The sequence below is a fragment of the Poeciliopsis prolifica genome, unplaced genomic scaffold (assembly GCF_027474105.1).
Source record: "Poeciliopsis prolifica strain line A6 unplaced genomic scaffold, Auburn_PproV2 SCAFFOLD010, whole genome shotgun sequence".
Taxonomy (NCBI): Eukaryota; Metazoa; Chordata; class Actinopteri; order Cyprinodontiformes; family Poeciliidae; genus Poeciliopsis; species Poeciliopsis prolifica.
The window spans coordinates 86,602-113,412 of NW_026562385.1; the positions used below are offsets into that span (position 1 = coordinate 86,602).

Below are 26,811 nucleotides of genomic sequence, written 5' to 3' on the forward strand. Positions count from 1 at the left end.
GTGAAGGCAGAATGCAGCTTTCCATTTATTTTATTCATCAAAAGGGGAAAAAACTGTCCAAACCAACCTAGCTCCAGGTAAAGACAAAATTCTTCACCTGCTTAATAAGCAGGTGTTGAGCCGTTTCAACATAATGAAAGTTTTCAAATGGCCGGTTGTGCCAGAATTTATATTAAAACCCAATAACAAACTGTTAAAACACTAATAAATAGCTGTCTCTCCAGTCAATAAGTACTTCTTAAAATGAAATATTAACATCTTTTCACGTTTATGTAATTTGATACAAACACTATTTTTATTTGATTGATACAACTTTTTTTAAGGTTTTCTTTATGTGATCATATTAAAAGCCACATGCCACGAGTTTGACAAGTGCTAAATTGTAAATTTATCCACAGCTGTACCCTCCAGCTCGTTTTTGTGATGACAAGCTGAAGGTGGCATGGAGAAAAAGATGTTACATTTCTAAGTTATGTTTGTCATATACAGCATTTTTATAACTGAAAGTAATAAAATTACTTGTAATAAAAATTGGCACAATATGCTTTGAAATTAAATAATTGTTGATTATGGCACAATAAATTAGCAGCTTTCAGAAGTTTTGTTTTTATCAACATGTGACATGTTAATTTTCAATAGTAAATTAATGAAGTTAGTAAAGTAATACCACCTCTAATAATTCAGCAGGTCAAATAAAAATAAAAAATCACTGATCTTGATGAGGCTATTTCGATTATGTGCAAACTTTGCCTTAATTATGTATATCAGAACTTAAATTAATATCTGGATTTAATTTCCGATTAATCAGATTCAGTAAATGACATATGAACTCAAGACAAAGCTTTAGTGAAAGGTGCAGCAGATATTTAAGGACATACTCAAATATGTTAACCACATTACTAACAATAATTTGTTTTAAGATGAATTGTTCAGCACAGGTGTCATTTATTGATCTAATTTTTTCCAATCATAGAAACCTGGCACTCTTGCATTATCACATTCATTATAAAGCTACAAAATAACAGCAGGTGTACATGAATTTTGAACTAAGTTTATTAGCAGGCAAATTGATCAAATGTAGGTAAAGTTTATGAAAATCATATGACAGAAGACATTTACTGGTTGAGAGAGTTCCAACCAGGGTGAGATATGGCTAAAACAACTTTATTTGATCAAAGTGGAATGCAATACATCTGACTTAAAAACTAATGTGAGCACACCTTGCAGGAGTGGAAGATAAGACGTGCCGATTACAATAATTTCACTTCTCCTTGGAATTTCCGTAACTATTACAAAGAAAGTAGAGAGAGGCGGAACAGCAAGCAGACTGGAAACATTTTCGCTGCAATGACTGTGGTCCCTTCACAGCGTTCTGCAAAACAGAAGACAACAACTTTTGTACTTTTTTAGGTACAACTTCATCCTTTGGTATTTAACTTTGAAGAACAAAGTTTAAATGAATGCATCTTTGAAATTAAGCAAACCAAATAAAAAATAATAATTCAGATACAAGAAAAAAATGTCTGTGGTGTAAATGCTATCTTGCAACCTTACAGTATATTACTTTACCAGGTCAAAGTACATACACTTCTCTGATATATGATATTAAAACTAAAGATAATTGTTGCTGGTAAAGGACACAGAAACCATTATATCACAATTGATAATATTCCTTTGGGCTTTAATGTAATCCCTCGCCATATATAAAATTGTTATCTTCTTATGCTCTAAGATCCACTTATTTAAATAATCTAGGACTTAAAAATGTGACCACTATAACAACTTGCAAGTTTATATATAGATACCAATCAATAAGGCATCCACGACCACTGGAAATATAAAATACTTACAGCTAAAGAGCTTCTAGAGCTCCTCATGGTCAGGATGTCCTGAATCAGAGCTTGTGGGGTCCTGGCAGATAGCAGGGCTGGTGAACTCCATGAGATATTCACATCGACTCGGCTCTGATGTCGATGTCACAACAGTTTCCTTTCCACATGTTAACTTAACCTAATATTACAAAAGCTGTTACTTTTAGTTTTGATTATTGAAAAAAATAAATAAACACGGAGATTGTCAAATGCTGCCTCAGACTTACAGTGGTGGATCTGTTGGGGCCTTGCCAACACCCAGTTCCATGTTCGTACTTCATCGCAGAGTAGATGTTATCCTCAGGACCTGCCCATTTACCCCATGTTCTATGTGAAAGAAACAGAACATATTGAATAAAACAAGTAAATCAACTTCAACTGCAAACCACAAATTTTCATCCTTACCCTAAATTAGTCTCTGATCCACCAAATTTGGGTTTCTGCGACACTCTGTTAAAGGGACAAAGTCTGTAGACATACCTGTGAGAAAAAGATATGTAGTCATTCAGAGATTAATTTATTACATTTGGAAAACATTTAAAAAGATTAAGTATTCACTTACTCGCCAGTGGTCAGTTCATAACACTGGCTGTAGAGGTAAGCAAACTCAGAACTGGGTCCAAAGTCAAAAGAGATTTCCTTCTCAAGGTTTCTGGAAACAAAACAACTCCAGGTTTTAGTTTGCAACTCCCAACACATTCCTGGGGCTCCAAAAGCCCCAGTAAGGGGTGAGTGAAGAGGAATTTTGATGAGAAAAATTAACAACATTGGCCAAAAAGACCTTTTCATATTCAAACGTACCTGACTGATCTTCCACCTCCCGCAGAGCCTTTTCTGCCTCATTGAACTCATCCCTGGCTTTCTGAGCAGCTGAAATTAAAACAGATGTTTACACTGAATTTAGCAACACATAAAAAGTCTTATTAATCAGATGTGAGGAGAGAGCACCGATGCATGTAAAAGTTTCCAAACATTAATTCTCCAGAACTTTTGAGATCCAAGTTTTAAGGTCTTGAAGACCAAGCAGAAATCATAATTAGAAAAGTTTTACCACAACAAATCACTAGTCATTGCAGGACTGCTGGGTTGCAAACACGTACCATCAATGAGAGTCTGTGTTTCTTGGTCATAGGGTGGCATAGCGCCCTCTTCATCATCCTCCTTCTTGTCATCGGTTCGCGACGTTGGAGGGGGCTGAAACCAAACCAAATTGAAGTGATGAATTACACAAACCTGGGATTTGCCAAGTTTAAGTTTCACTGAGAATCAAAATGTTTACCTTATAATCTCCTTCATCCATATCTTCATCGTCTTCATCCATATCTTCATCATCGTCGTCTTCCTCTGGGATGTCCTCATCAGGGTAGTTTTCAGAGTCATTGTCAGAGGATGTGTCTCGGGTTTCCTCTTGTGTGGTTTCCCCGGGTGGAGGGACGTCTGCAGTGGACTGATCCCAACAGATAAACATTTAGCTGCAGCAACAATGTTTTACAAATATCTATTAACCACAATTTTGAATTTTCTCACCTCAGAAACATATTTTTCTTTAATATTATTCCAGACAGTCTCAAATGCTCCTGTGTCCACTTTGTCCACACCACCTAACAAAACCTAAAAAGTTATATAAAAAAACAAAAAAAAACAAACAATACATATTTACCAGCTCTTGTAATACTTGAGTTTAAGTTTGGTTTAGCAACACTGATCTAGAAGTAATAGCCAGAGTTGTACCTGAGCTTCTGCTTCTGTGAATAATGCATCAGAATCTGGATCAAGCTCAGAATGAGACTGAAGTTCAACCACTGACACACTTAAAAAAAAAAAAAAACAGAAAAAGGAACATTAATTTACAAAAAAAAAAAAAGAAATCATTCAACAATCTGCCAAGGCCTACAGGTAAGACATTTAATCATTTTATTAAAACTGGATGTCATATCCAAAAGGATGTGCTGGTTAAAAAAATGAAGTGATATGTAGTAAAGAGAAATATTGCAAAACAAGTTAAAGCAACACTAAATACAAGCAAATAGACTTGGTACTTTTCCAAACTTAAATGGATGTAATCTTAGTCTCTAAATAATGTTTTAATTTCTTACAATGCTGAGTATTTTCCAATGTAAGCAATACTCACAAGCCATCGTCATCATCATCCAGTTCAAGAAATACGTCGGCCATCCTAGCCATGTCTTTCTCCATACGAATGACAGCTTTTTGATCTGAAATAAAAGCCACATTTACATTTGTCTCATCTGTGACTGTGTTTGCCACAATTTGATTGTTGTGAGGAAGAACAGGTTGAACATTGAAAGAAAATCAGAGGTTTCAAAGGGGTCTTATGCTTTACAGACACCAGGTGGCGTTAGTCTTAATTTACCTTCCCAAGCCTTCAGATGGCGCTCTTTCGCTTCTTTCTCTGGTTGCTCTGCAGTCTCCTTAACTGTTCTCAGTGCTTCAACCTTTGCTTCCAGGTCTTTCTTACTGTTCTGTATATCTCCAAGTTTACTCTGTTGGAACAAAATTAAATAGCCAATTCAGTCCAAATAAAATCTGAATCAAGAATTGTATTTTACAGCTTCAAATATTCACTTTACCTAAAAAAATTACATTTTAAGAAAACCTTTCTGAAATAGGCCTGGGTTTATGACTTTAAGAGCAGAACAGAAACAAGACTAGTAATGAAAACTAAGGACATTTCCACACTTTCCCAAACTCTATATAAACCTTGTATTCTATTGTTTGTACAAATGTTGCATGGATTACATAAAAACAAGCCATAAAATTATCTAACAGAATTTACAATATTAATCCTGCACGGACTAGATTCAGAGCTTTTTTTTTTCTCTCCAGACCTTCTTGTCCTCTAGTCCCTGTTTGGCCTCCTGGATAAGCTGTTTTTTAAACATAAAGCCTTCTTTGCGATTTCTGCTATCTTCTGCAGTTCTTCCTTCTCTTTGCGACCCAACTCCCTGAAAACAAAGTAATGTCAAACATAACACCAAGACATTTCTTTTGTAATTTCTGAGCAACTTCTTGTAACAATAGAAAATACATGCCTGCAGGTGTTTTGACAGTCAACACCACTGTTGTACTCATCAGTAGTGTCACAGCAATCTAAAGGGAAAATGTAAGTGTGAAGAAGCTATCAAATATTTTTCTAAAGGTGTATTTGAACCTGGACAAAATGCATACCACATATTCCATCATTGACGCGGGAGGAAGGGATGAAGGCTGGTCTAAAACCTGCATTAGTACAGTGGAAGTTGCCATTGGGGCAAGCAGCAGTACCTGGGAGGGATAAACATCTTGAATTAGAATCATTGTACTTTAAAACCACAACTGAATAATTCTCCAGAAAGGAGGATGTACACACCTGGCTCATCAGAACCATCCACACAGTCACAGTAGTCGTCATTTACTCTGTCAAAGGGAATAGTTCGGGATCCATCCAGACATGTAAAAGGTTTGTCCTCTTCATAAAACTGGCGTTCTGTTGTTCATCAAAACAGACAGGAAATGACTTAGACCTCCCCCAGATTCAAATGATCTAATTGAATTACTATTTAATTCATCATAAGTCAGGTTAAGAACGCTTACTTGACAAGGGGACACCGCGGGGACGTTGGACCTCCGCAGACATGGCTCCGCCGATCAGAACCAACAGCACGAACTGACCGAACATCATCATGGTCAACCTCTGCATTAATGACCCAACAGTGCCTATAGAAACACACAATTGTACATTAGAAATTTGCAGCTTTTACTCCTGGGGAGTAAAACCATGTCTTGGGAGAAGCTAGAGGTTCGTAGCTACTAGCTAGTGCAGTGAAAACAATGCTAACTAGCAAATTGTGCTAATAGCTTTGCTAAACGGCAAACAGCAAATTCAAAATAAAATCTATGCAGTGACAATTATATAAACTTAAATACCTGAAGTGTGAACAAGGTAGCAAAAGAAAGGAGGAAAATGTATTTTTATCGGTGCCGATGCCTAAGCATTGTCTGGTGGAATAACCTACTTCCGTATAGAGGTACAACCGTTCTTGTCCCCGTTCCGACGTTTTGCAATCTGATTGGACAAGAAATTCTCTTCTTCTTTTGTGATTTGGTGTAGAGAAGGAAATCCGTGACACGTGAAGACGACATTCTTCTTCTTTTGATTGGCGGACAGCAAGAGGACGACATTTCATTGTAACGAAGATTCTAAACTCCGACAGCAATGGGTCTCAGTTTTACGTTTGATCAAAGATTCTTAAGACTTTAAAAGTATGTCAGTGCATTGCACGGGATCATTGTCATACCATTGCCACTGGAGTAGACGCTCCAGTTTCCTGTTGTGATTGGTGGAGAGCTGGAGAAACGTCACACTAGTCTTGAGGAGAAGTGCAGCCATCTCATGCCAGCTCAGCTTTTTTTTGTTTTTAACACATTTACATGGAAAGTTAATGCTGAGAAGCCAACACATATCAATTTTAAATGTAAACTTTAAAGCAATTTTAAATATGACTACATTTTTAAAGGGTTTTGAGCTTAAGTTTCCTCTAACCTCATTTGTAGATTTTTTTAAGCTTTCATGTACATCCTTGTTTTTTTTATTTCATTTTATTTATGTTCTATTCAGGTATATTTAATTACATATAATGTCACACAAATGTTATATTACTAAGGATTATATTTACATTTACTAATATTTAACACCAGATGGGAATAGCTTCTCAACAAATAAGCAATTTTGCCCCAGAGAAGTATATTCTAATTTATTCCTTTAAATTGTCCTTCTCTTAGTATTACATCTATTCTCCCAATAGATGTAGATCATCTCTAGGAACTAATGATTTGCAATGAACAACGTGCTGTCCTTGTACATACTTAAAATTTTATATAAACATCTAAAGCAGTCAGTCTGAAAGATGATCCATATCTAAAAGCATATTGCATTGTGAAATGCAACACAATGTTGCGATTATATTCATATTTTTAAGGCCAACAAAAAATAGCTTCTAGAAATAAACAGTTTTGCATTTGGTTCTACAGAACTCTGGAGGCCTTTTATATCTGTTCTGTTTTTTTTTTTTTTTTTGAATAATATTTAAGCAGGTTCGAAACCAACTTTGACCTGTTACCGGTACTTCTTGAAACCGGTAACAGGCCCATCATGCGTAACTATGTAAAAGAGTTAAACAATACATTAATTAACGTCAAAGGAGAATGTGAGTACTATTTTTGTTTCAATATAAAAATCTTGCTTTATTTGTATTTTAACACACTTTACAGTACCGAACAGTGAAATAAAAGAAAATATACTGATATACTATTGTACTATTTTATATATATAGATGTCGCTTATTAAATGCATTTATTCACAAAAATGACACCTCGGCTCTGTCAGGAGGAAAAAAACTTTCATAAAATATATAATAAAAAATAACTTGGACACATTTTACACATTACAGCAAGTTCATTTACAAATATTACAATCATTTAAATTTTTTTTTTTCCTATCTCCCTTTAGACAAGCTCTGTTACTAATGACAAACACGTGAATTAAAGCCCAGAGGATTTCTCTCAAAGGGAGTCAGTCTGTGATAACATTACCTGACAGCAACACCAATGGGAACCAGATAAATAGGCCACCATGGGACGGACATTTAGGCTATCAGGCTAGATAGTGCTTAAAGTTACTAAGAAACAAAGGGATGTAAGTGCTGGAAATGACCAAGTCAAATAAGGACACATATTGTGACTTTCAGTAAAAAATAAAAAAAAAAAAAAAAAAAAAAAAAAACACATAATAATAATAATCTCATAGACTCTTTTAAGGGGACGTCTAATTTATTTTACAGTGCATCTCAACCGCTGGATATTGTGGGTTTGGGATTTTTGCCCAGATGGATATGCAGACTGCACATTACCTGAACCCGACTGTTTTACCTTGAAACCTGATGAAATAAAGTGCTGGTACAAATTTATTTGATTTTAACAATAAGTGTGCACTATTAAAAGTTATGACAAAATGTTACCCACATGTGAGGAAATATAGTATTCGAGAATGACAATGTGACGAGGTGGCTTGTGGTGTCTCAGTGGTTATTTGTCTATCATTATAATTCGGATAAAATTTTATTTTACAGTACATTTTACATTATATACAAGAGTGGTAATGATTATAGCTATATCATCAGCATGTGATTCATTTTCCAGACCATCTACCTGAATGATATAAAAATAAACTGTACACAAGCTGTTAAAAGAAAACACTTTCCCATGTTTTCTTTTCATCATTTAAAAAGAATGGCAGCAATCAATCAATTGAATAATTTCCTTAAGAAACAATTGCTACAGTATCGTGTTTGTATGGCAATTAAATATTACTGTTTTTATAGCTTATGACATAACAAGAAGCCACAAAAACAAAGGAATATGTTAAAAGTAAAAGGCCAGTGCATATGGGATATATTTTTTTTATATTTAAGTAACTGTGATAGTAATCCTGAATTCCCATTTTCACTACATGAAAAGCCTGCGTTGGTGGCCTCACAGCTCAACCAAATACACAGGCTTCTGTTGCACCAATCTGTGGCAACTTCACATGAGCTCAGTTACTGACCTGCAGAACTCGCCCTCACCTTTAACTTAATGTTCGATTTACCCTGTGAGAAAACAAACGCTCAAACAACCTGGCACAGTTTGGCTGTTCTGATCAAATCCTGGACACTTGATGCGAAGATGCCAATGAGCGGACGACAACATGAGCGAAGACATCTTTTAACATCTTGCGGTATTTTACTATTATTCTTGTAATCTCATCTCAAATGTCTCCAGGAAGCTATAGGATGCAATCTCATTTTTTTCTTTGTTTTTTTTTTATAAAAAAACAGCACATTCTTTTAGTTGATCCAAGCACAGCCACAACAAAAATAACTGGCAGCAGTGTTTCCCACTTCCCCTCCAAAATGCAAAATACATTGTTTCACACCAGCACAGAAATAAGTATACAGATGTGATATAAATATACTAGGATATCTGTATTGTGTCTTTTAATCTACATACTTATAGGTATGTATCCTGCATCTGACATTAAGGCAAAAAAAACCATCAAACATAGAAAGGTGATTTGGGACTGCCAGACCTTTTCCCTGACATTCTGCCTCCCTGATTTCCTTCAATTCCACTCACCCACTGAAGTTTGTCTTCCTTAACTTTGGTGAGAATCGCTATGTATGAGGAGACAAAAAAAAAATAAAAAAATACAAAAGAATGAAGACAGCAAATGAACTTTTGTTCTGCTGATGAAACTTTCTCTCCCTTTATAACATATTCAGCAAAATTTCAAATATAAAATAGGCAAAAACGTATATGCTTCAAAGCATCACATGGCTTATTCTCTGAAAGTTTAGAAAATAATAATAATAAAATCAGTATAATAGGAAATAAATATATAAGCTGGAAAGAGTCCAGTGGTGGTAGTGGTGGTGTTAGTGATTGCTCTGCATCTAAAGTTCTGAGTTGTCATAACACCAGAAGCAACTAAAGGAAGACTTACAGCTGAAACAAGTCACCACAGAAACTTGTACGTGTGAGTTACACGCCACAATACATGAACAGTAAAGAGAGACCTTGAACAAGAGACAATCAAAAATGATTCCAAAAATCAGACTCTCCTGTTCCACAATGCATGCTTCTCCACAGCCTCAGTCAGGAAGCTGATGTTTCACAAAGGCACAGAGCCATCTCACACCAGTAGCACTCTCCTTGTAAAGGGAAAAAGGATGCGGGGCTTCTCGGGCCCCTTCAACGCAGCATCTTCCTTTTCTTTGCTTCCACGTTACGTTCTCCTCTTTCTCCAACTCTGCGGACTTATTTTTTAAGTTTTATTTCCCACAGAAATGGAAAAAAAAAGTCACTGAAGCTTCTCTGAAGAGAGCAGTTTCTATTGAGATTCTAACAGACATAAATTACTAATACTGACTTGACACGAGTTAATAAACCAATAAGGAATGGCTTTTTCCAAAGAGATTCATCACTGATCAATGTCCATGTGTAAATGCACATATACAAACATACAGTCAAGTGTATGTAGGTTCCTGTGTAAGTCTATGTGTCTTTTTAAAAATCAGTAGGTGTACATATGAAATGCAATGATACTGCATGGCTTGCTGCATGCATGCATGCACATTGCATTGTTGTACTCTACACAACTTACTTTTGATTGTGGTTTTTGTGGATATTTTTGTGTGATTTCATGTGTGTTTATTTATGTGCATTCCGGTCACCAGAGTGCTACACTGTCTCCCATTACCCGTCAATAATGGCCTTCTAGATTTCCATTAGTCTTAAGTTCCTAGTAAAATTAGTCCTAGAACTTATCACTCCAAATCTACAGTTGCTGTGTAATTAGCTTCTCTTTGAGCGATTTTGAATGTATTCCCTTTTTGAAAAATATACTTAAAGGTCTGTATTGTCATTGCAGTCATATTTGTTCTTTGTTTGGCCATTTAAAGAATCAACAACATAATGTGTGCAAGATAGGAGGGAGATACAGGAGCAGACCTCATGTATCTTCAGCTTGAGAAGAAGAATCTTCCTCTTCTTCTACAGGACTTGTGTCAAAAAGTCTTTCTTTTTGTGGATCCTCACGTAACGAGATTTCAGCTCTTCCTGCTTCCTCTTCCTCCATAGCCACTTCATCTTCCTCTATTATGTCCTCATTCTTCTCATCTGACATTTGATCTTCCTTGTCCTCATTGTCATCATCCTTGTCTATGTCACTGCAGTCTTCTGCCACATGGTTTGGTGTGATTTTGTCGTCCTCGTGTCCCTGCTCATTCTGAGAGCTCTCTTCCAGGGTGAGCTCAAACTGAAATTTGTCAATGCATTTGTTTAGCTCCTTTTCCTGACACACAGGAGGTGGCGATGGGCTTTGTGGGATAGTGCTCTGGTACCAGTCCCTGTTGCCTCTTAGGGTGTCCAGGATCTCCTGGGCATCGGGATGTACAAGGTCTCCCCACGTCTCCCATAGTGGATGAACAATGTAGTCAATGAAGCCCACCTACATCCAGAAAAGAAAAGGGGAAAAAAAAAACCAACAGTGTAACACTGACTCGACTCAAGCAAGCTCAGCCTTACTCTTGGCAAATTGGCATTAAAAATGTAGGCGGGCGACTGCTGCGATCAGAGCTAATAGATCAGCCTCTGCTCTGTGGTTAGCATCCCACCTGCAGCATTAACAGCAATCCAGCTGTTTGCCATCCATACAAGTGTGTTCCACTGTTAATCATTTACCTGACTTTTTTCCACAGATGCGGTGTGTTTGTCGCACATGGGACTGATCTCCATGCCTCGCTCCCTTTCCTTGTCTCCCTGCCTGAAGAACTCCTCCATGATTCTCTCCGTCCATTGCCGATACACATGCAAAGGCTTTGTGGGATTGCTCAGGTCTGCACAGTGCACCATGTTCCTCAGAACCTGTGTAAAGGTCACACACACATCATTCACTCTTATACAGTGCTGGATAAAAGCATTTGCAGATTTCCTTCTGTTGCGACTAGAGTAAATACAAAATGCAGTTTGCGAATGATGATTTCAGTCAGAGAACAAATTTATGTTCCATTGAAACAAAGTGTTATTCAAAGGACTTTACTCAAAGGTTAATGGGATCAAAATGCTTTTTAAGTGACTATGAAAAACATTTTTCAAATATTTAGCTTTTTCCCACTATTAATCTCACAGGTTATCACAATTAGATCTTTTAAAACATATCTTATTATTTTTATTGTTAAATAAAAAAAAATAACAAAAAAAATAAATACAGTTCCTCCAGTGATCAATTAGCTTCACCCAGACCACCAACCGTCCCCTCCTATCCTTAGGGTGGGTTGTTCACCCTGATCAGGTCACCAGAACACAGTACAGTACAAAAAGACACTCGTGAAAACCACCCACCCACTCATTCATAAGAGTAACTTAGAGATCCAAGTCAAGCTAGCATTATCTTGCAGAAAGATCAAAGAGATACAGAAGTGTAACAGCAGAAAATGTTTGCAAATTTTGAATCCTTTCTGCAATTTAAATGATTTAGAATAACAGGGCAAAAATGCTATAAAGACAGCTGACATATTCCAGTCATCTTTTGTACTTTTAGAAAAATTGGGAAATTAGTCTTTCATTCCACACCACTCACGATATTGGTTTTGGTTCTTATTTTTGATTTCACTTGACCAAAAATAATCATAGTTAATCAATAAGAAGGATCTGTTGTTAAAAAAATGACATCTGTGTGATTTTATGTTTTATGATTACAATTACTTTGTGTGGCAGTTGCTCACTTCCATACAATTTTCAAAAGCTTATCTTCACTGACAATGGCAAGATGAACCAATCCACTTGATCCTTTACAGCAATACTGAAAGTCAAATGCATAAAACACACGTTTACATAAAAAGTACCTGTATTCTGTCGGTGTAGTGGTCGAGCATTAGAACTCCAGAACTCGTCACTTTCTTGGTTTCCACCATTGTCTTGAGGTCTGCCAGCAAACTCATGTGTTTGGACATGTCTGTAGCCAAAACCTGGTAACAAACAGTATCTATTATGGAAGTGTGTGGAAAAAATGCTAAAGAATAATATGACAAGTGAGAAAAGTTTTCTTTGCAATAGTTTATCAGATGCGTACCATATCAATCACAAGTTTCCTCAGGCTCTGTCTTTGCCTTTTGGTGAGGTTCTGGAAGATGTCACAGTTCTCCTCATGGAGCAGCTTAAACCCCACAGCCAGGTGGTGGTTCTCCAAAACAGACTCATCGTTATACATCAGGGCCAGTTCTGAGTCTGAGGATGCAACAAACACAGTGAATGAACGTGTTGGTTCAACACTTAAAGACACCTCTGTTTCAAAAATTATATAAATTATATAAACTATTTATTCTAGAATCCTAAGGATCAAGATATTGTTAAATTAATAACACAACTTCCAATAAGTGAAACAACAACAAAGCCACTGTAATTGCAGGGCTTTGGTTACTGTTGTTTATGGTTTAATAGTAATAACATCGCCTGCAAAATAAATTATGAATGTTAAATATAATATTTTTTTACATACTTGATACATATTTCACTTTATTGCTCTCATTCTGACTCACTTGTGTTTATGAGGAATTGGTTGGACACTCCTGGATGGTCGACGTCATGAATGGCGGCAGCAAATAAAGCTGCTAATATCTCCAGGTCTGTGAATACGGCCTGTCGGAGAAATAACAAGAGGAACAACGATCACTTCAGGCAAGTGGTATGTTTATGTTTGGTGGGGTTGATGTTCTAACTGTGATCCTCACATCTAGAGCTGGTGTGGAAAGCAGTACATGGGTGGACTGGGTGACATCAGCAGCATGAAGGCTGTTGTGGTAGGCGACATTGGCGTGATAGTGGTCCTCCAGGGTCATCACGTAAGTGACAAAAGTATCCACAGGGATCCTAAAAGTCTTTAATAAATCTCTTTCCTACAGCAGAGAGAGACAATAAGGGGTATATTTACAGTATAGATCCCAACATGGGAAAAGATGACAAAGTTACATTTGGGCTCTTCTGTCCAGATAAACTCCCTCCATATGTTTACTGATTCTCCAATACGGCTTGTGGCAACTGCAAGCATGACTTCTCTTGGTGTTTAGGTTCACTAGGTGATTTTTTTTTAACTCAACAAGTCAAGTTATAGATAAAAAAGAGTCTGCCAATCGTGCAATTACTTTTTCATTAAAATCAATTTAAGTTGTTTGAAAGTTAGTTAAGACTTATTTTAAGTGTATCGTTGCACTAGAAAGGAGACAAAAACTACTTGGTGTCTTTGCACTGTATTATTATGGTGCATAAATGTGCTAACATTTGCTAATATACTAAAATTTAATAAGGAATATTCTATTCTATTCTATTCTATTCTATTCTATTCTATTCTTTTCTTCCCCAGGGTTCTCACCTGGAAGATGGCAAACATGATGCAGCTTAGGGGTCGATTATTGGAGAACTCTGCCACACGAAAGATATTAAGGCCCCACTTGTTCAAGTCGTCCAGTTCCTGAAGGTACAACAGACAGCTTTAACAATCATACAGACATCAGTTCTGTGTTAATAAATGACAAAAATACTATGTGTTCAATGGAATGGTAACTGCCGGATAGCATGGTATTGTGGTTGATATGATGAGAGATTTGTTTGCTTAGAAACTGATTTCTGATTTTGTGCTATCACCAGGTCTGATTTCGCGTGTTGCATGTCAGTTCTTTTACCCTGGCTAAAGCTTCCTCGTGCTCTGTCTTCACGCCAAACCGAGGCATGGTGGCGTTGGAAAGGCTGGAACTGTGCGTGAGCTTCTTCACACCACTGATGTGACACATGGGCTTCTCTCTTTCCCTCAGAGTCGGAGATGGGATTTCCACTTCATTTTGCTTATCTGAAAAAACATAACAAGACAAAGTTTTACCTGACAACCCAAGCTTTATTAAATGTCATAACAAGCAGATGTTGTGTTTGTTGTACCTAAAAAGGTGGTGGAGATGTATTCTGACACTTGGTTCCCTGAGCGACTCATCTCTGACAAATGGGACAGCTCCCTGTTCAACATCCTCTTGAACTGAGGGGAGAAATAACAAGAATTTATAGATTTAGTATAATCACGAGTTTCTGGTGATGAAGATTGCTGCACACTTTAACACTGTATTTTAGATTGAATTTGCAGAAATACACCCGAAAAATGCTCCAATACAAATAAAATTATCACACTAATGTATTATGGGGCGAGAAAATCCATTATGAATCATCCGTCCTCCTTTCTCTCAGTTGAGAACAGGCTGTTCAACACACCAGCTTGAGTGATGTGTTGCAGTTATGTGCCATTTTTATACATATTGTTCTCTGTGCATCTGCAGTGTCAGACACAGTCTGCAGGTCCCAGACACAAATGTGAGCACACACAGAAGAAGGAAACGCTCTTCCTGAATGTTCCTCCCGATTTGATGTAATTCTTTATTTCTGGACACAAACACTTCGCCCAATGAGAGGTGGAATGGCTCCGGATCAAATGAGTCTTGAGAGGGCATGATGTGATTCGGACAGACCCCTCAGTCTGCGTCCTACTGACTGATCTTTCACACATAATCTCCATGGCAACCAGAGCAGTTGCCTTAGCAACTGCCTCCTCACAGTTAGTCCTTCAGCTTGATGTGAGAGCGGTGGCTGTTTGGGTGACAATCTGAGGGAGTCGGCAGGTGTCTCTGACCTTTACCAAGGTCAATGTTCTCTCCTCTTCGCCTCCTTCTATCCAGATCTCTCTGCTGTCTTATTTGCATTCCTACCTGCATTCTAAGAAAACTAAAGCTCTCCAATCTTTAAATGTTTCCTCTGTCTCAAGTTCATCTTTGTGTTGTTGGCATTTTGAAAGCACTTTTCATGTTTCAATGCTTTCTTTTTCTTCACACTTCCTCACGTGTTCCATACAGTCTGCAGCTCATCACAAGCAAATGGGTAGCATAGCAGAAAGCCTCAGTTGGCTGGAAAGCTGTAGCCCAGTGGCACACTTAGGTAACAGGCTCAGCCCAAGCCTCCCCACTCACCACCTACCCTTTTGGTCTCCCCGTTCTTTCGTTCCTTAATGCTGTAATGCTGAGTCACCACTGCCAGTCGACACTTCTACAGTGCCAGTCCGAGTGCCAGGACAAATAACACTTCCTCTGACACTGACTAATGAGGCAAACATGCAAATAGTGTTCAGATATAACTGTGGGCAGACACACATGTACACCTGCATATGTGAAGGGTTACCCTCTCTTACAGTCACAGCGTGTGCAGAATGGGACTCTGAACTGAGACCAGTTAACCGTAATTCCAATATAACACAAAGTAGTAAAAGGGAGTCCTTCTAAGCTAATTCACTGACATAGTAAAGGCCAAAGAGATTCTGTGAGAAGAACTGGGGCAGGATACTACACCAGATCAAAATCTAACACGATCAAAGTGAATCATCTGTTACATTTGTTTGAAAAAAACTTCAGACAAGAAACGTGATTGTTTTTGAGAAAAAAATCTCTTTCACATTTGTTTTGACAGCAACCTCACACAACCAGGATGGAGTGAGGTGGATGCTAGAAGGAGATGTGTCGAATAGAATTAGCAAATTTGTGATAAAGCTGAAATAATTATATATCATAATGTAGAAGCTTAATTTTTAAATAGTTTATTTCTTCTCTTAGAAGACGGAGCCTCAAACATGGTGTAGAGGTACGAAGACAAACTGGATTATGTTTATACATCAGTTGTGCAGAAACACTGAAAAAAGATCTTCCATCCCATCCTCTGTGGATTCAAGTATGTATTATGTATAGGAACATACTAATATATAGGACTTTTAAAGTGTCACTACCAGGCCTTGAAAAGTTCCCCAAATGAATGAAGTGTTAAGAAACCCATGTTTGTTGTTTTACTCTCTTGTTACATAAAACTGAAAGTTGTACTGTTAAGTGAAGCAAACATGCTTGCGTATCGTTAATTAAGTACATAACAGTAGAGCATAAAGTGCCCACAGTCTCCACCCAACACTGAAACTCCCAGACTTTGTTTACACTCTGGTTCATTACCCTACCTGGTCCCACCAACCGATAAGCCAGGGCCTTGAGCAGGTCTCGCAGAACAGATCCACCAATGGCGTCCTGCGTTCAGCTGTTGTCCCACTTCCCTCCCTCACACCTCCATCAGCTGCACCAAGGTCCAGCTCTGCCCCTGACCTCCCCTGCAGAGGACTGTAGCTGGAGGAACGGGGCAGCCTGTAGCCCCCTGGTACAGGTGAGGGGCACTGAGATGGTGCCGGGTCGATGGCCTCTACCACACCCATGTTGAGAGAACCAGGGGGTTTGGGCCTATGGCACAGGTATGAGGTGTGGTAGTGAATTGGGCCAGGGGCACTGCGGGTGCCCCAGTGGCATGAGGGCGTTGTCAGGGTCCGTGGAGAGAGGCCACAGCCAGTCAAACCGGGACACTCCAGAGTGGCGTCTGCCCCAAAAGGGGGAATGGGGAAGGGGTGGAGGGTAGGGACAGCCTGTGCAGATTTTCCTTGTCTACATCCAGTTCTCCAAAGCAGGGCACCCAGTCAGTCCTGAGTCAGGCTCCAGCCTCAGTATGCTCCAGAGATGAGGATCCCCCAGATGGGCAGACCAGGAGCCCCCCCTGGATCTGGCTGCAGTGGAGACTACATCTTATCCCATTTTCTGAGCAGGCTGACCCAAATCTATAGTCACCGCAGGATAAAAGGAAGATGAGTGCTGAATGAGTAAGGACAGAGCGAAAGCAAGGGGAATGTGAGACCGTCTGAAGGACACAGAGAGGAGTTGATGGAGAAGATGTGTTTATTTGAGGAGGATGTAAACAAAAAGCAACACCTCAAGAGCTGATTCTCTTGACAAACAGTAATAAAAAGAGTTAGATGGCAGAGATGAGGAAAACAGGAAGGGTGATGTTTGTGATCTCGAATAATGGAGGTGATGGGAACTTGGATGGCAACTGGAGCATCGGGAAGGAGAGAGATGCAGATGGTGGCAAGAGGAAAACAAGAACACAGTGAATGAGACACAGACAGACTGGAAGAAACAGAGAGGGACGCGAGCAGGCAGGCCTCTAAGCATACGATCCCGTGGAAGAATCCCACCAAAACAGTGGTCTGGAAAAACAGTCTCTTTTTCCTTGCGTCGCCTGCCCCTCCCAAACGGTACAGATCCAAAGGCCCAGCCCAGTACCACCGGTGCAACAGCCCGTCTGAGTCGCCTCTCTTCAAACCTCAGCTGCACACTGCCTGTGCACGGGTAATCGGCTCGCCTCCCGATAGCAGCGCAACCCAGTCCTATGCTCCAAGTCAGTCCATGCCTCAGCTGCCCCAAAATGCCAGAGGTCTAATCCTGCTGCTTTAGGCTGCCATTCGTCCTCCAGTGCTTTTTGCCTCTTTCGCCATTTCCCTGGATGCTGTAGACAGCACTCGCAAGCTAATCAGGCAGTGGCTGCAGGCGCGTGCATGCGTGTGTGTGTGTTTCTGCAGCTGCCTCCCTGTTGGAGGGTGAGAGCGCATGTGCGACACGACAGCATGTACGTCTGTCAAATATGTGTGTGAGCGAGGGTGTGAGTAAGAGTGAGAGACAGAGAGCCAACGTTCATGTATGCACCTTCATGTTGGCATGACGTTAAGGATTTGTGCTGCTCCTTTCTGCAGAATCACTGAAATGTTTTCACAAAGACTGTGTCCCCAGAGGCACTGTACATTGTACATCCGCAGGCTTATCATATAAGTTACGGCCATCTGTTCTTTTTCTTTTTCAGCTCTTTCATTGCAAGCCGGATTGAAAATGATAAATAAAATATTTTATTTATTAATGATGACACAGAAGATGAGGACAATTTTGGGGATAAAACATGGTTTCTGACACTGTCTCTTTAAGATAAAAAGATTCCTGTTAAAGGAGAATTACCTCTCTGTCATTGGTTCTTGCCTAAACCACATGTCTTGTGGTCAGAGCGGGAAGCCAATGAGTAAAAGGGAAGGGCAGATCCTGCTGCCGTTAGATAGCAACCAAGGTTAGAGCGGAGACATCAGCATCAGGACCACTCTTCCCCCTCCTTCTCATGTCCTCCTCACCCACAGACCGTCACATCATTTCCCTCTCTCACTCCCTCTATGTCCCTGTGCCCCTGGAAATACAACTGCATGCATCCTTAAGAAGCTGCTCTAAATTCTCACATTCATGTGAGAGTATGAATTCAAAAAGCAACACTCTGATTTCTGGTGCAACATATTTGCATGTCTTGCTTTTAAACAACAAATGTGTAATATCACAAACTATAAGTAACATGTATTATCTATTGATAAGTCATTTCAGCACTGCAAATAAACTCAGGAAGGATTGTGGTTCTCTTGGCTCTACATGTTGTTTCATTCTTGCATGATTTCTTTTAACAGTGAAGAACATTTTTATAAGCAGTGTTTCATAATTTTGTCCCAAGTTTACATATATGTTGTTACCTATCAGACATATCCCAGGTATGTCGGATAGGATATTCTTAAGGTGGTGCTTGTGTGTCCCCCCTTTGACACAAATAGATAACACCTCATTTGGACCATGTATAAAAATGTCACTAATTATTACATCTTATTAAGCAATTGTTGGTTGGTACGTTTGTGGTTCAATACCTTGTTTGAAGCCATCTCACTGACTGAGCGGTGGGTCTGAATGGTCTCCAGCTGGTCCAGACACCAGTCCAGCTCCTCCAGAGTCTCCCGAGCCATCTGCTGGTAAGTCTCCTCTGGAAGAGAAAGGCACACAGACTCTCAGAAATCATTTAAACCAACATATGGAGAAAAGCGTGGAAAGAATAGCAAAACTGATGGTCTGAAATTGTTTTTTTTATTGTTGTTTAGGTCTTATAGTCTTTTGGAAATTAGGAGCTAGTAGGCCGCCTCTGATTTACTGAGTGGTTTCACAAGTCTATTTTAAAGAAATGTATGCAAATCTTCTATTGCTCAAAGTTAAACATGTTTGTAAATATATTTAATATTTACTTAAACAAATATTAAGTAGATATACTTGTTTAAGTAAATATTTTCACAAACATTTACTATTTTTTATTATTATTATATTTAATAATATAATAATTATCTTTGATAATATGTTAAGCTTATTATATTTTCAATATAATAAGCTTATGACATAATTTAAGATGTTATTTGAGAAGCTCTTCATTAACTGCAGGTCTCTCATTTAATATGTGTGACTTTAAAAAACAATTGCATCGCTGAATTATGATGAAATATATGAGTTCAGACAATTGCACAACACTCATCATGGACATGAGACATTTTATAATAATTCCAAAATGTTATTAATTTGTTTTTGTTTTCTTCCAGGTTTGAAAGATAATACAACCTGCAAATTCAATTAACTTAAAAGGAAGAATTAGATGTATAACTTTGAACTTGTTATCTATCTGTGGTTTACTCAGGCTCAAAATTATACACATAGAATACAATTTATATATCCATGTTTTAATATATTGTTGCTTGCATCACGTATATATCAATGTATATATATATATATACACATTCAGTTATTTGATCACAAAGACAATAAGTATACATAAAAAGGTCAAAGTAAGGCAGAGAAAGGTGCTTCACCACCAGGTGAACTGGTGCATTGGGTGAAGAATAATATGACGGGAGAAATGTCTCCAAATTCTTTAACTTAAGTTCAAACTAGGACAATCTCAAAAACACAACACCAAGTATATAGATATATATATAAAAAGAGGGATAGCTCTGGAATAAATAAAGCAGATAAACTTCAAGCACCAAAGCACCCTGCCGTATTGAAATACGTGGATTGTACCAAAAAACTGGTTCCACAGTGAGGCAACTGAATCATGGACAACATTGGATGTCCATACATAAAAATGATCTCTAACACACATCAAATCTGGTTTTAAAATAAAGTAGTCTAACTATAAGATTCAGAAAATGCTCCAAATTCGACCTTGTTGATGTTTATGTTTAAATATCTGTGCCAGCCGACCTGTTTGAATAAAATCAACCAATTCTGCCAAGACAGGTGGTCAAACAATTACAATTGGAAGGACATGCTGGTTAAAAGGGCCAGAGCCTGCAGGGTCTCAGGTACAGAGATAATGAACAAATTGAAGGCAATTTAGAACAATTATAGACACCCTCTCCATGACCTCCTGGAGTGTCAGAGGAGAGGTCGCAGCGGTCGGCTCCTCTCCTAGCACTGAGACACGCCACATGTTTCAGGATGTCCTCTGTTCAGACAGCTATTTAATTTCTTGTCTTAATCTAGGCGTATACATAACTTTACATCATTAGATCTTAGCATACAATGTGCACTTGTAAACATGTATACACATTTACATGGAGAGATTCATTAATTGATCAATTAATTCATAGTACCATGATTTTAAGATAAATTTTGTTTTCTGTTTTACTTTTTAAAACTTTTTCAAATTTCTTTTCTATGTTCCTTAGGCTTTATAGTGCTATGGATGTAGTGTGGCTGCTATCATGTGCATTTTTTATGATGAGCTGCTTTGAAATTTTTCTTTGGGGAAATATACAGCTTAAATAAATCGGTGATACAAAAAAATAAAAATGTAATTAAATTAAATGGCAAGTTTACACAAAGTATCACTTGAAGGTAAAAGTTTTACGGTATATAATTATTTTGGCAGCCTTTTGCATGGTTTTAAAATGTACTTTCAATGCAACACAATCTCACACAGTGTAAAAACTCATTTTGAAAGAAGAAAAGAAAATGGATGACAACACAAATACTGAGTATTGTCAGGCTTTTAAACTCATGTCTTTTAACTGTTTATTAAAGTCGAAATGAATGCTTTGTCGCTTTTTATTACAAGAAGGACTACATGTTTTAAAAAATGTATTTATTTTTATTTATTTTCTCCAGCCGTTGGTTTAGCTACAATGTAAAACGCTCAGAATAGGAGTTTTAGTTGAAATTAATTCAGCTTGACACAGACAAAAAGATGAAAAAAAATCCCTCATTTTGAGTATAACACAAATTGTGTTCTCAGTGATGGTAGAGAGAGTTTGTATGACTTTTTTCTTTTTTATCTTTCGGAGTGTGGAGCCTTAGTGTGTTGTTAAAAGAAAACTCCTTGGACTATACATTTTAATTAGCTGACAGCATACCAGAGAGAGTAGCTTGGGGAACAGTGGGTTGGCTTGTCACTGGTGACCTCCTGTGGACGAACACACAATGATATGAGAGGATGAATAAAACACTGCTGCCCCCTTGTGGCGCAAAAATACACTACTATCAGCATTACAGTGTCAGGCAACAAAAGGCTTTGTTCAGACAATAGTAGATAGATATATTTGTTTTGATATCTTTAATCTTGACAAATAGATATCTAACATCATAGCTTTTATGTGTATTTTTAAAGCGCAATAAATGCATCCAAAAACAAAGCCTGACTCTCACTTTCATTCTTTTATGACTGCGTTCTTTGAGAGACCTTCTCTCTGTGCAGCACTGTGTAATTATAGACGCTGATGATTCTGTGCTGCATTGCTTTATATATCATATTGACGTGGTGCTAAAAGCCTGCCAGCTCGAGCTCCTTCTGTCTACTGCATTACAAGGGAGAATAATTTTAGCATTATTGACCGTCTCCATCGTCTGGGCAAAGAGTCAGGGACATACATCTGAGGCATAAAGCTCCGTGGACTCAGGCCTCAGTCAGTTGGCTGGAAAAATGCCAAATGATGCCGATTACATTTTCCCTGAGCATTGTCTGAGACTCATAAACCAGTTAATCACGACGGTTAAAATGTTTTCCACACGGGAGCAAGGAAATGAAGATATTTGCATATGCGCAACTACACAATAAGCAGGCAGTCGTGATGAGCACAAGTGTGGGGAAGGGGTGTTCGACAGCATGATACTGACTTGTTAGTGGGTGTTGTGACATTGGCGAGGATGGTGAAGTTGCTTCTTACAGTTCGTAGGCTGGCCAACACCTGGGGGATGGATGGACAGCGTAGGAGGGAAAGAAGGAAGGAGAAGAGGGGAGGGAAGCAGCAGAATTCAGAGGGGGGGATAAGTTCACTGTTCTGTTTTTCCACCTGCTTTGCAATGCTGTCGAAAATGAGCAGTATGTAAAAGCATGATAAACAAATACAAGCAAACATACCTGAGCAAAAGGGGTGACAATCATGTCTTCGGCGTGCCTGGCAGACAAAAAGGGAAGTAGAAAATTAGATAAATGTGAGTTTGGGTCGCTGTGGGGCTCAGTGGTAGTGTTTGTGCACAGGTACAGCTTATAGAATATACATATATTTTAAATGTAACTTTTAAGTCAACACAAAGTCAAAGTCATATCAAACCATTATGAAGTGTGGGCCTACTAAAAAGAGTGTTAATTTACTGTTAAGTATGGGCGATGAATATTTTTGTCAGGGCTTTTTATGTGTGAATCACTGCATCAGTGCTGCGTAGCACAGACGTGATCAGCCTGTATTGAAGTATTAGGGAAGACCATGTGGCACTGATGGTATCCTTCCACTCATCTGTATTTTTGGGTGAGGTGTCTCTTGCCTGTATAGATTCTCTGTGTGGTTTAAGTCAAGCCTAAATTGCTGGCCAATCGAGAAGAGCGATATTATGGCTATTGAAGCAGATATTGGTATTTTTGGTTGTGTGTTGCTGGAAAATGATATCAGAGAGTATCTCTTGTCAGCAAACAGATTCCTGTTAGACTGTGCTGATGTTGGATTTGATAAAACATAATTGGCCGACATCATGGCATGGCTCCGTAAATCCATTGTGGAAAATTCCCACTGGACCTTTCACCACTTGGATTCTGTGCCTCTCTCAATGCAGGGGAATGACAGCTGTGGCAAATGTCCTGTCAGGTGGCTCTAGCCACAGTCTACCTTGTGAATCTTTCTTTTTGAAAGAGCTTTGCTTCAAAATTCTGGTATCGTATCTTCCACATTTTTTCCTTCCACACATCTTTCTTTAGCAATGACCATTTGTAGGTAAGTTTCCTTTGGAGGGATAACTGTCCAGTCAGCAGTCTTCCCCATGATTATATAGTTCATAATATAACATTTCAATATTATAACTCACTTTATTTTAGTTGTCATACACAAACTTCTAATTTGCAGAGAAACTGATTTTAGGCTTTTCTTTAGCAGTAAGCCAAGCTTGAAACACCCCTTAATTTGAGCTAGTTTTGGACAAAACAGAGCAAAACAATTATAATTTTCTGGTTAATTTAATGTTCGGAAAGTTGCATCAGTTGTTGTGTTGTATGAGATCATTTCAAACTACCGTATGTGTGTACATATACACCCAGGAATGGTTTTGCCCTTACCCCTCACTGTTGATGGAGGAGTTGCGGGACATGGTTTTGGGAGATGTGTCGTAGTCTGAGTCCGATCGATACAGGAAGGACTCTCTCCGCTGGCTCTGGGGGAAAGAAGGGTGAAGCACCAACCCAGGACTCGCCTGCGAATCCATGGGACTGCGGCCTGGTGACGGGCCATTTTCTGAATCAAAGCTGATGGTAGAAAAGAAGAAAAAGTTAGTTTTACATCTGATGTAAGTAAAAAAAAAAAAAAAAACATGTGGTTTTGCAACCACTTCTTATCTCTCAGCGATAGTAAATAGTGTTTGGACAACCAAACACTATTTACCAAACATGGGCAGTGTTGCTGCCCATGCAGCAGCACTGCAGCCGGCAGTGTTTGTCGTCTTCTTGGAGGGAATATTAAAGGCAGGAGACGAAACCTGAGATATCATTGCGAGTCTGCACTAACGTGGAATTGGCAGATTGCCACAGGGCTGCTCTGACAATTACACTTTACTGACAAGTCATTTTTCAGTAGGAATCATGTTAGTCAGCAAACCTAGCAATAATAACTGCCATTTCTCTGTAGCTGGAGCTGTTTCTTGGAGGATGTGAATGATTGGGAGATCTGTTTCAGAGCCCAAAGGTCTGAAGATGAAATGAATGATTGAGAACTCTTGCACACATTCAAGGTTTTCTGTGGACCTTTGACCTTCTGTCTTCCTCTGATTGAAGGAAGATAGATTCCAAGTTTAGCCCAAGTATGCATGAATGGATCCACAGGAATGCATTGTGAATGATGTATTCTCGCATCCTAACCATAGCAACAAGCTACTCCACGATAGAAGGGTTCTGCATTGAATTGTAACAGAAGCGCTCTTCAGTGTTTGAAACAAGAAAAACATCAGTTCCAGAGAATACAAAACATTTAGAGCTTTCAAAGGCAGTTCTTTCTTCCTCTTTGAGTTTGGGAGCAAAAAGATAGCGACTGTGCCCAATTACAGTAAAGCTCAAATGAATGAGGAACTCCACACTTTTTCAATTACGCGTCTCTTTTACCCTGAAACCAGGCCTCAGTAGAATCCCTCAGGCCATTTTTCTTTTCAGAAATCAAAAGATTGGATCTTGCATCTCTGAAATGAACTCTGTGCCCACAGAGCAGCACAGCATGGATTGAAATCGGTTTATCTGACAGAATATATAACATTTCTTTTTCTGCATATGGAATTCAACATAAGCTAAAACAAATTTGTTACAGTCGATGTTGTGCGAAGCTAATACTTCGTTGTGTTGCTGGGCTGCTGCAACATTCCTTTCATAAGAGTGAAACTCATCTACTCACTTAACCTAAATGTGTGAAGCCTTTAAAGCAAATAAGGCCTTGAGCGCCTCTCAGTTTGATTTCTAAAACAGAGCCAAATATTTTTAGAATTCATACTTGTAAATTGGCCAATTAGGAGCCACTCCTCCCCCCTACAGGGCTCCATAAACGTGGTAACAGATCAAGTTATCATTAAACAACTTTTCCTCTGTAATGAAAAACACATCAAAAGTGTCTGCCGGGGGACGCTCTCTAAGCTACATGAGCTAATCCTCCTTTTTATTTGTTTCTGTCTGAAGTCTGAGAGTATTTTGTTTTAATCAGTCTTGAGCATTCCGAATTAAAAATGAAATCTAAAATATTCACATTGCACTGCTTTTTGCATCATTTTGAGCCAAACTAAAGCAGAAGATCACAACGATCAGAGCACCTACTTTCATATAAAAAAAAATATATATATATATATATATATATATATATATATATATATATATATATATATATATATATATATATATTTATATAAAATTTAAAAAATTGGGGCACATTAAATATAAGTGCCTTGGTGAACTGTACCTGCATATACAATGTGACGAGCGTCTGCGCTCCTGAATGCTGCGGTTCAGTTTCAAGCGGCGAAACAGGGCGGACCCCGCATGTCCGCGTGATTGATCATCTGGCGACCCAGGTGAGGTGAGGACAGAGGGGGCATGAGGTGGACCCTCGGGACTCTCCCACAACCGCAGCTGTCGCATCAGCTTCCTCTGACTCATCTCTGCAAGCTCTGGCCCTGCCAGGGCTGACCATCTAAAGAAAACTCCCCCTACCCTCCACTTACAACAGGCTGTCTCACTCCCTGTATGGCTGCCTCTCTCCCACGCATCCACTTTTTCACTGCGCACACGCGTATCAGGCAGACATGACTGCAGCACCAGTTATACGTGCTGCAAACCGTCCTCAATCCCCAGCCGGATTCAACAATAAGGGCCAATCCTCCCCTCAGTCTTTTTCTTCCACACGTGTCGTACCGGAGGAGGCAAAGTTCATCAACATGCATATCCCTTCTCTGTGATCCTCAGGCCCAGTAAACTCGGATCTCTGCGTCTCACATCCACAGTTTTGCTCCCAGTTTTCTTTTTCTTAATCCTTTTCCTGTGCAGGTTGTTTCAAAGTCCCAAGGAGAAGAGATTTTGATATTTCACACTGGAGCAACTCACTGACTCTAGGCACTCCTGTATGCTGGAACCGGACCTTCTTCCTATGAATTATCCAGTCTGCTGCGGGTTTCCGTCCTCAAAACTCCCCAAACGCTCCCAAAACAACCTGAGATAATGTGTTCATTTTCTGAACAAGCCAGCCCTTTTTGCCCTATCTTGTGTTTCAGTTCCTCTCCTCCCCCCACTGCCACTATCGCAAAGCATGTGCTCTGACAATGCTTATCTCACAGCTGACAGTTCCTCTGCAGCAACAGGAAGGCTGATCAGTGAGAGAAACAGACCACAGGCGCAAGAACAGAGAAGCGTGCGAAGCCTGTGTAACGAGGATTTGAAGTGAATATACAAACAACCTAAAAGGAGGGGTGGGGGAAAATCAGGGTTGACTCATACCCCTGTGTAAATGTTTACATGCCCCGCCAAAGAGCATGCAAGGTTTGTCCCCAAAACATTTTTTGTATTTTGACATCAACAGCCTTGTTCAACCTAAGGCATTTTATTT

The 26,811-nt window shown here is 39.0% G+C and overlaps 2 protein-coding genes across 2 annotated transcripts in view; both read right to left on the reverse strand.

The window, feature by feature from the left end:
- Positions 1-1,035: 1,035 nt before the first annotated feature.
- Positions 1,036-6,029, reverse strand: prkcsh (protein kinase C substrate 80K-H). Its single transcript, XM_055035705.1, is given in 19 exon segments — positions 1,036-1,372; positions 1,851-2,010; positions 2,099-2,198; positions 2,277-2,351; positions 2,434-2,523; positions 2,678-2,741; positions 2,972-3,065; positions 3,151-3,318; positions 3,399-3,482; positions 3,603-3,681; positions 4,003-4,087; positions 4,246-4,375; positions 4,721-4,788; positions 4,791-4,837; positions 4,925-4,982; positions 5,061-5,156; positions 5,242-5,358; positions 5,466-5,588; positions 5,888-6,029. Coding segments are annotated over 18 exon segments (1,752 nt in total). The 5' UTR covers positions 6,015-6,029; the 3' UTR covers positions 1,036-1,372; positions 1,851-1,863.
- A 3,523-nt stretch (positions 6,030-9,552) lies between these two features.
- The window catches only part of pde4a (phosphodiesterase 4A, cAMP-specific), a 44,519-nt gene continuing 27,260 nt past the window's right edge, over positions 9,553-26,811 (reverse strand). Inside the window, exons 2-15 of the mRNA XM_055035704.1 lie at positions 23,799-23,984; positions 22,614-22,650; positions 22,370-22,440; positions 21,610-21,659; positions 19,084-19,196; positions 14,397-14,490; positions 14,147-14,310; positions 13,837-13,935; positions 13,199-13,363; positions 13,007-13,106; positions 12,541-12,695; positions 12,314-12,436; positions 11,151-11,333; positions 9,553-10,917 (exon numbers count right to left, since the gene is read on the reverse strand). Coding sequence (XP_054891679.1) covers positions 10,420-10,917; positions 11,151-11,333; positions 12,314-12,436; positions 12,541-12,695; positions 13,007-13,106; positions 13,199-13,363; positions 13,837-13,935; positions 14,147-14,310; positions 14,397-14,490; positions 19,084-19,196; positions 21,610-21,659; positions 22,370-22,440; positions 22,614-22,650; positions 23,799-23,984 — 2,038 coding nt within the window. The 3' untranslated portion in view covers positions 9,553-10,419. The remainder of the gene's footprint in view (positions 10,918-11,150; positions 11,334-12,313; positions 12,437-12,540; positions 12,696-13,006; positions 13,107-13,198; positions 13,364-13,836; positions 13,936-14,146; positions 14,311-14,396; positions 14,491-19,083; positions 19,197-21,609; positions 21,660-22,369; positions 22,441-22,613; positions 22,651-23,798; positions 23,985-26,811) is intronic.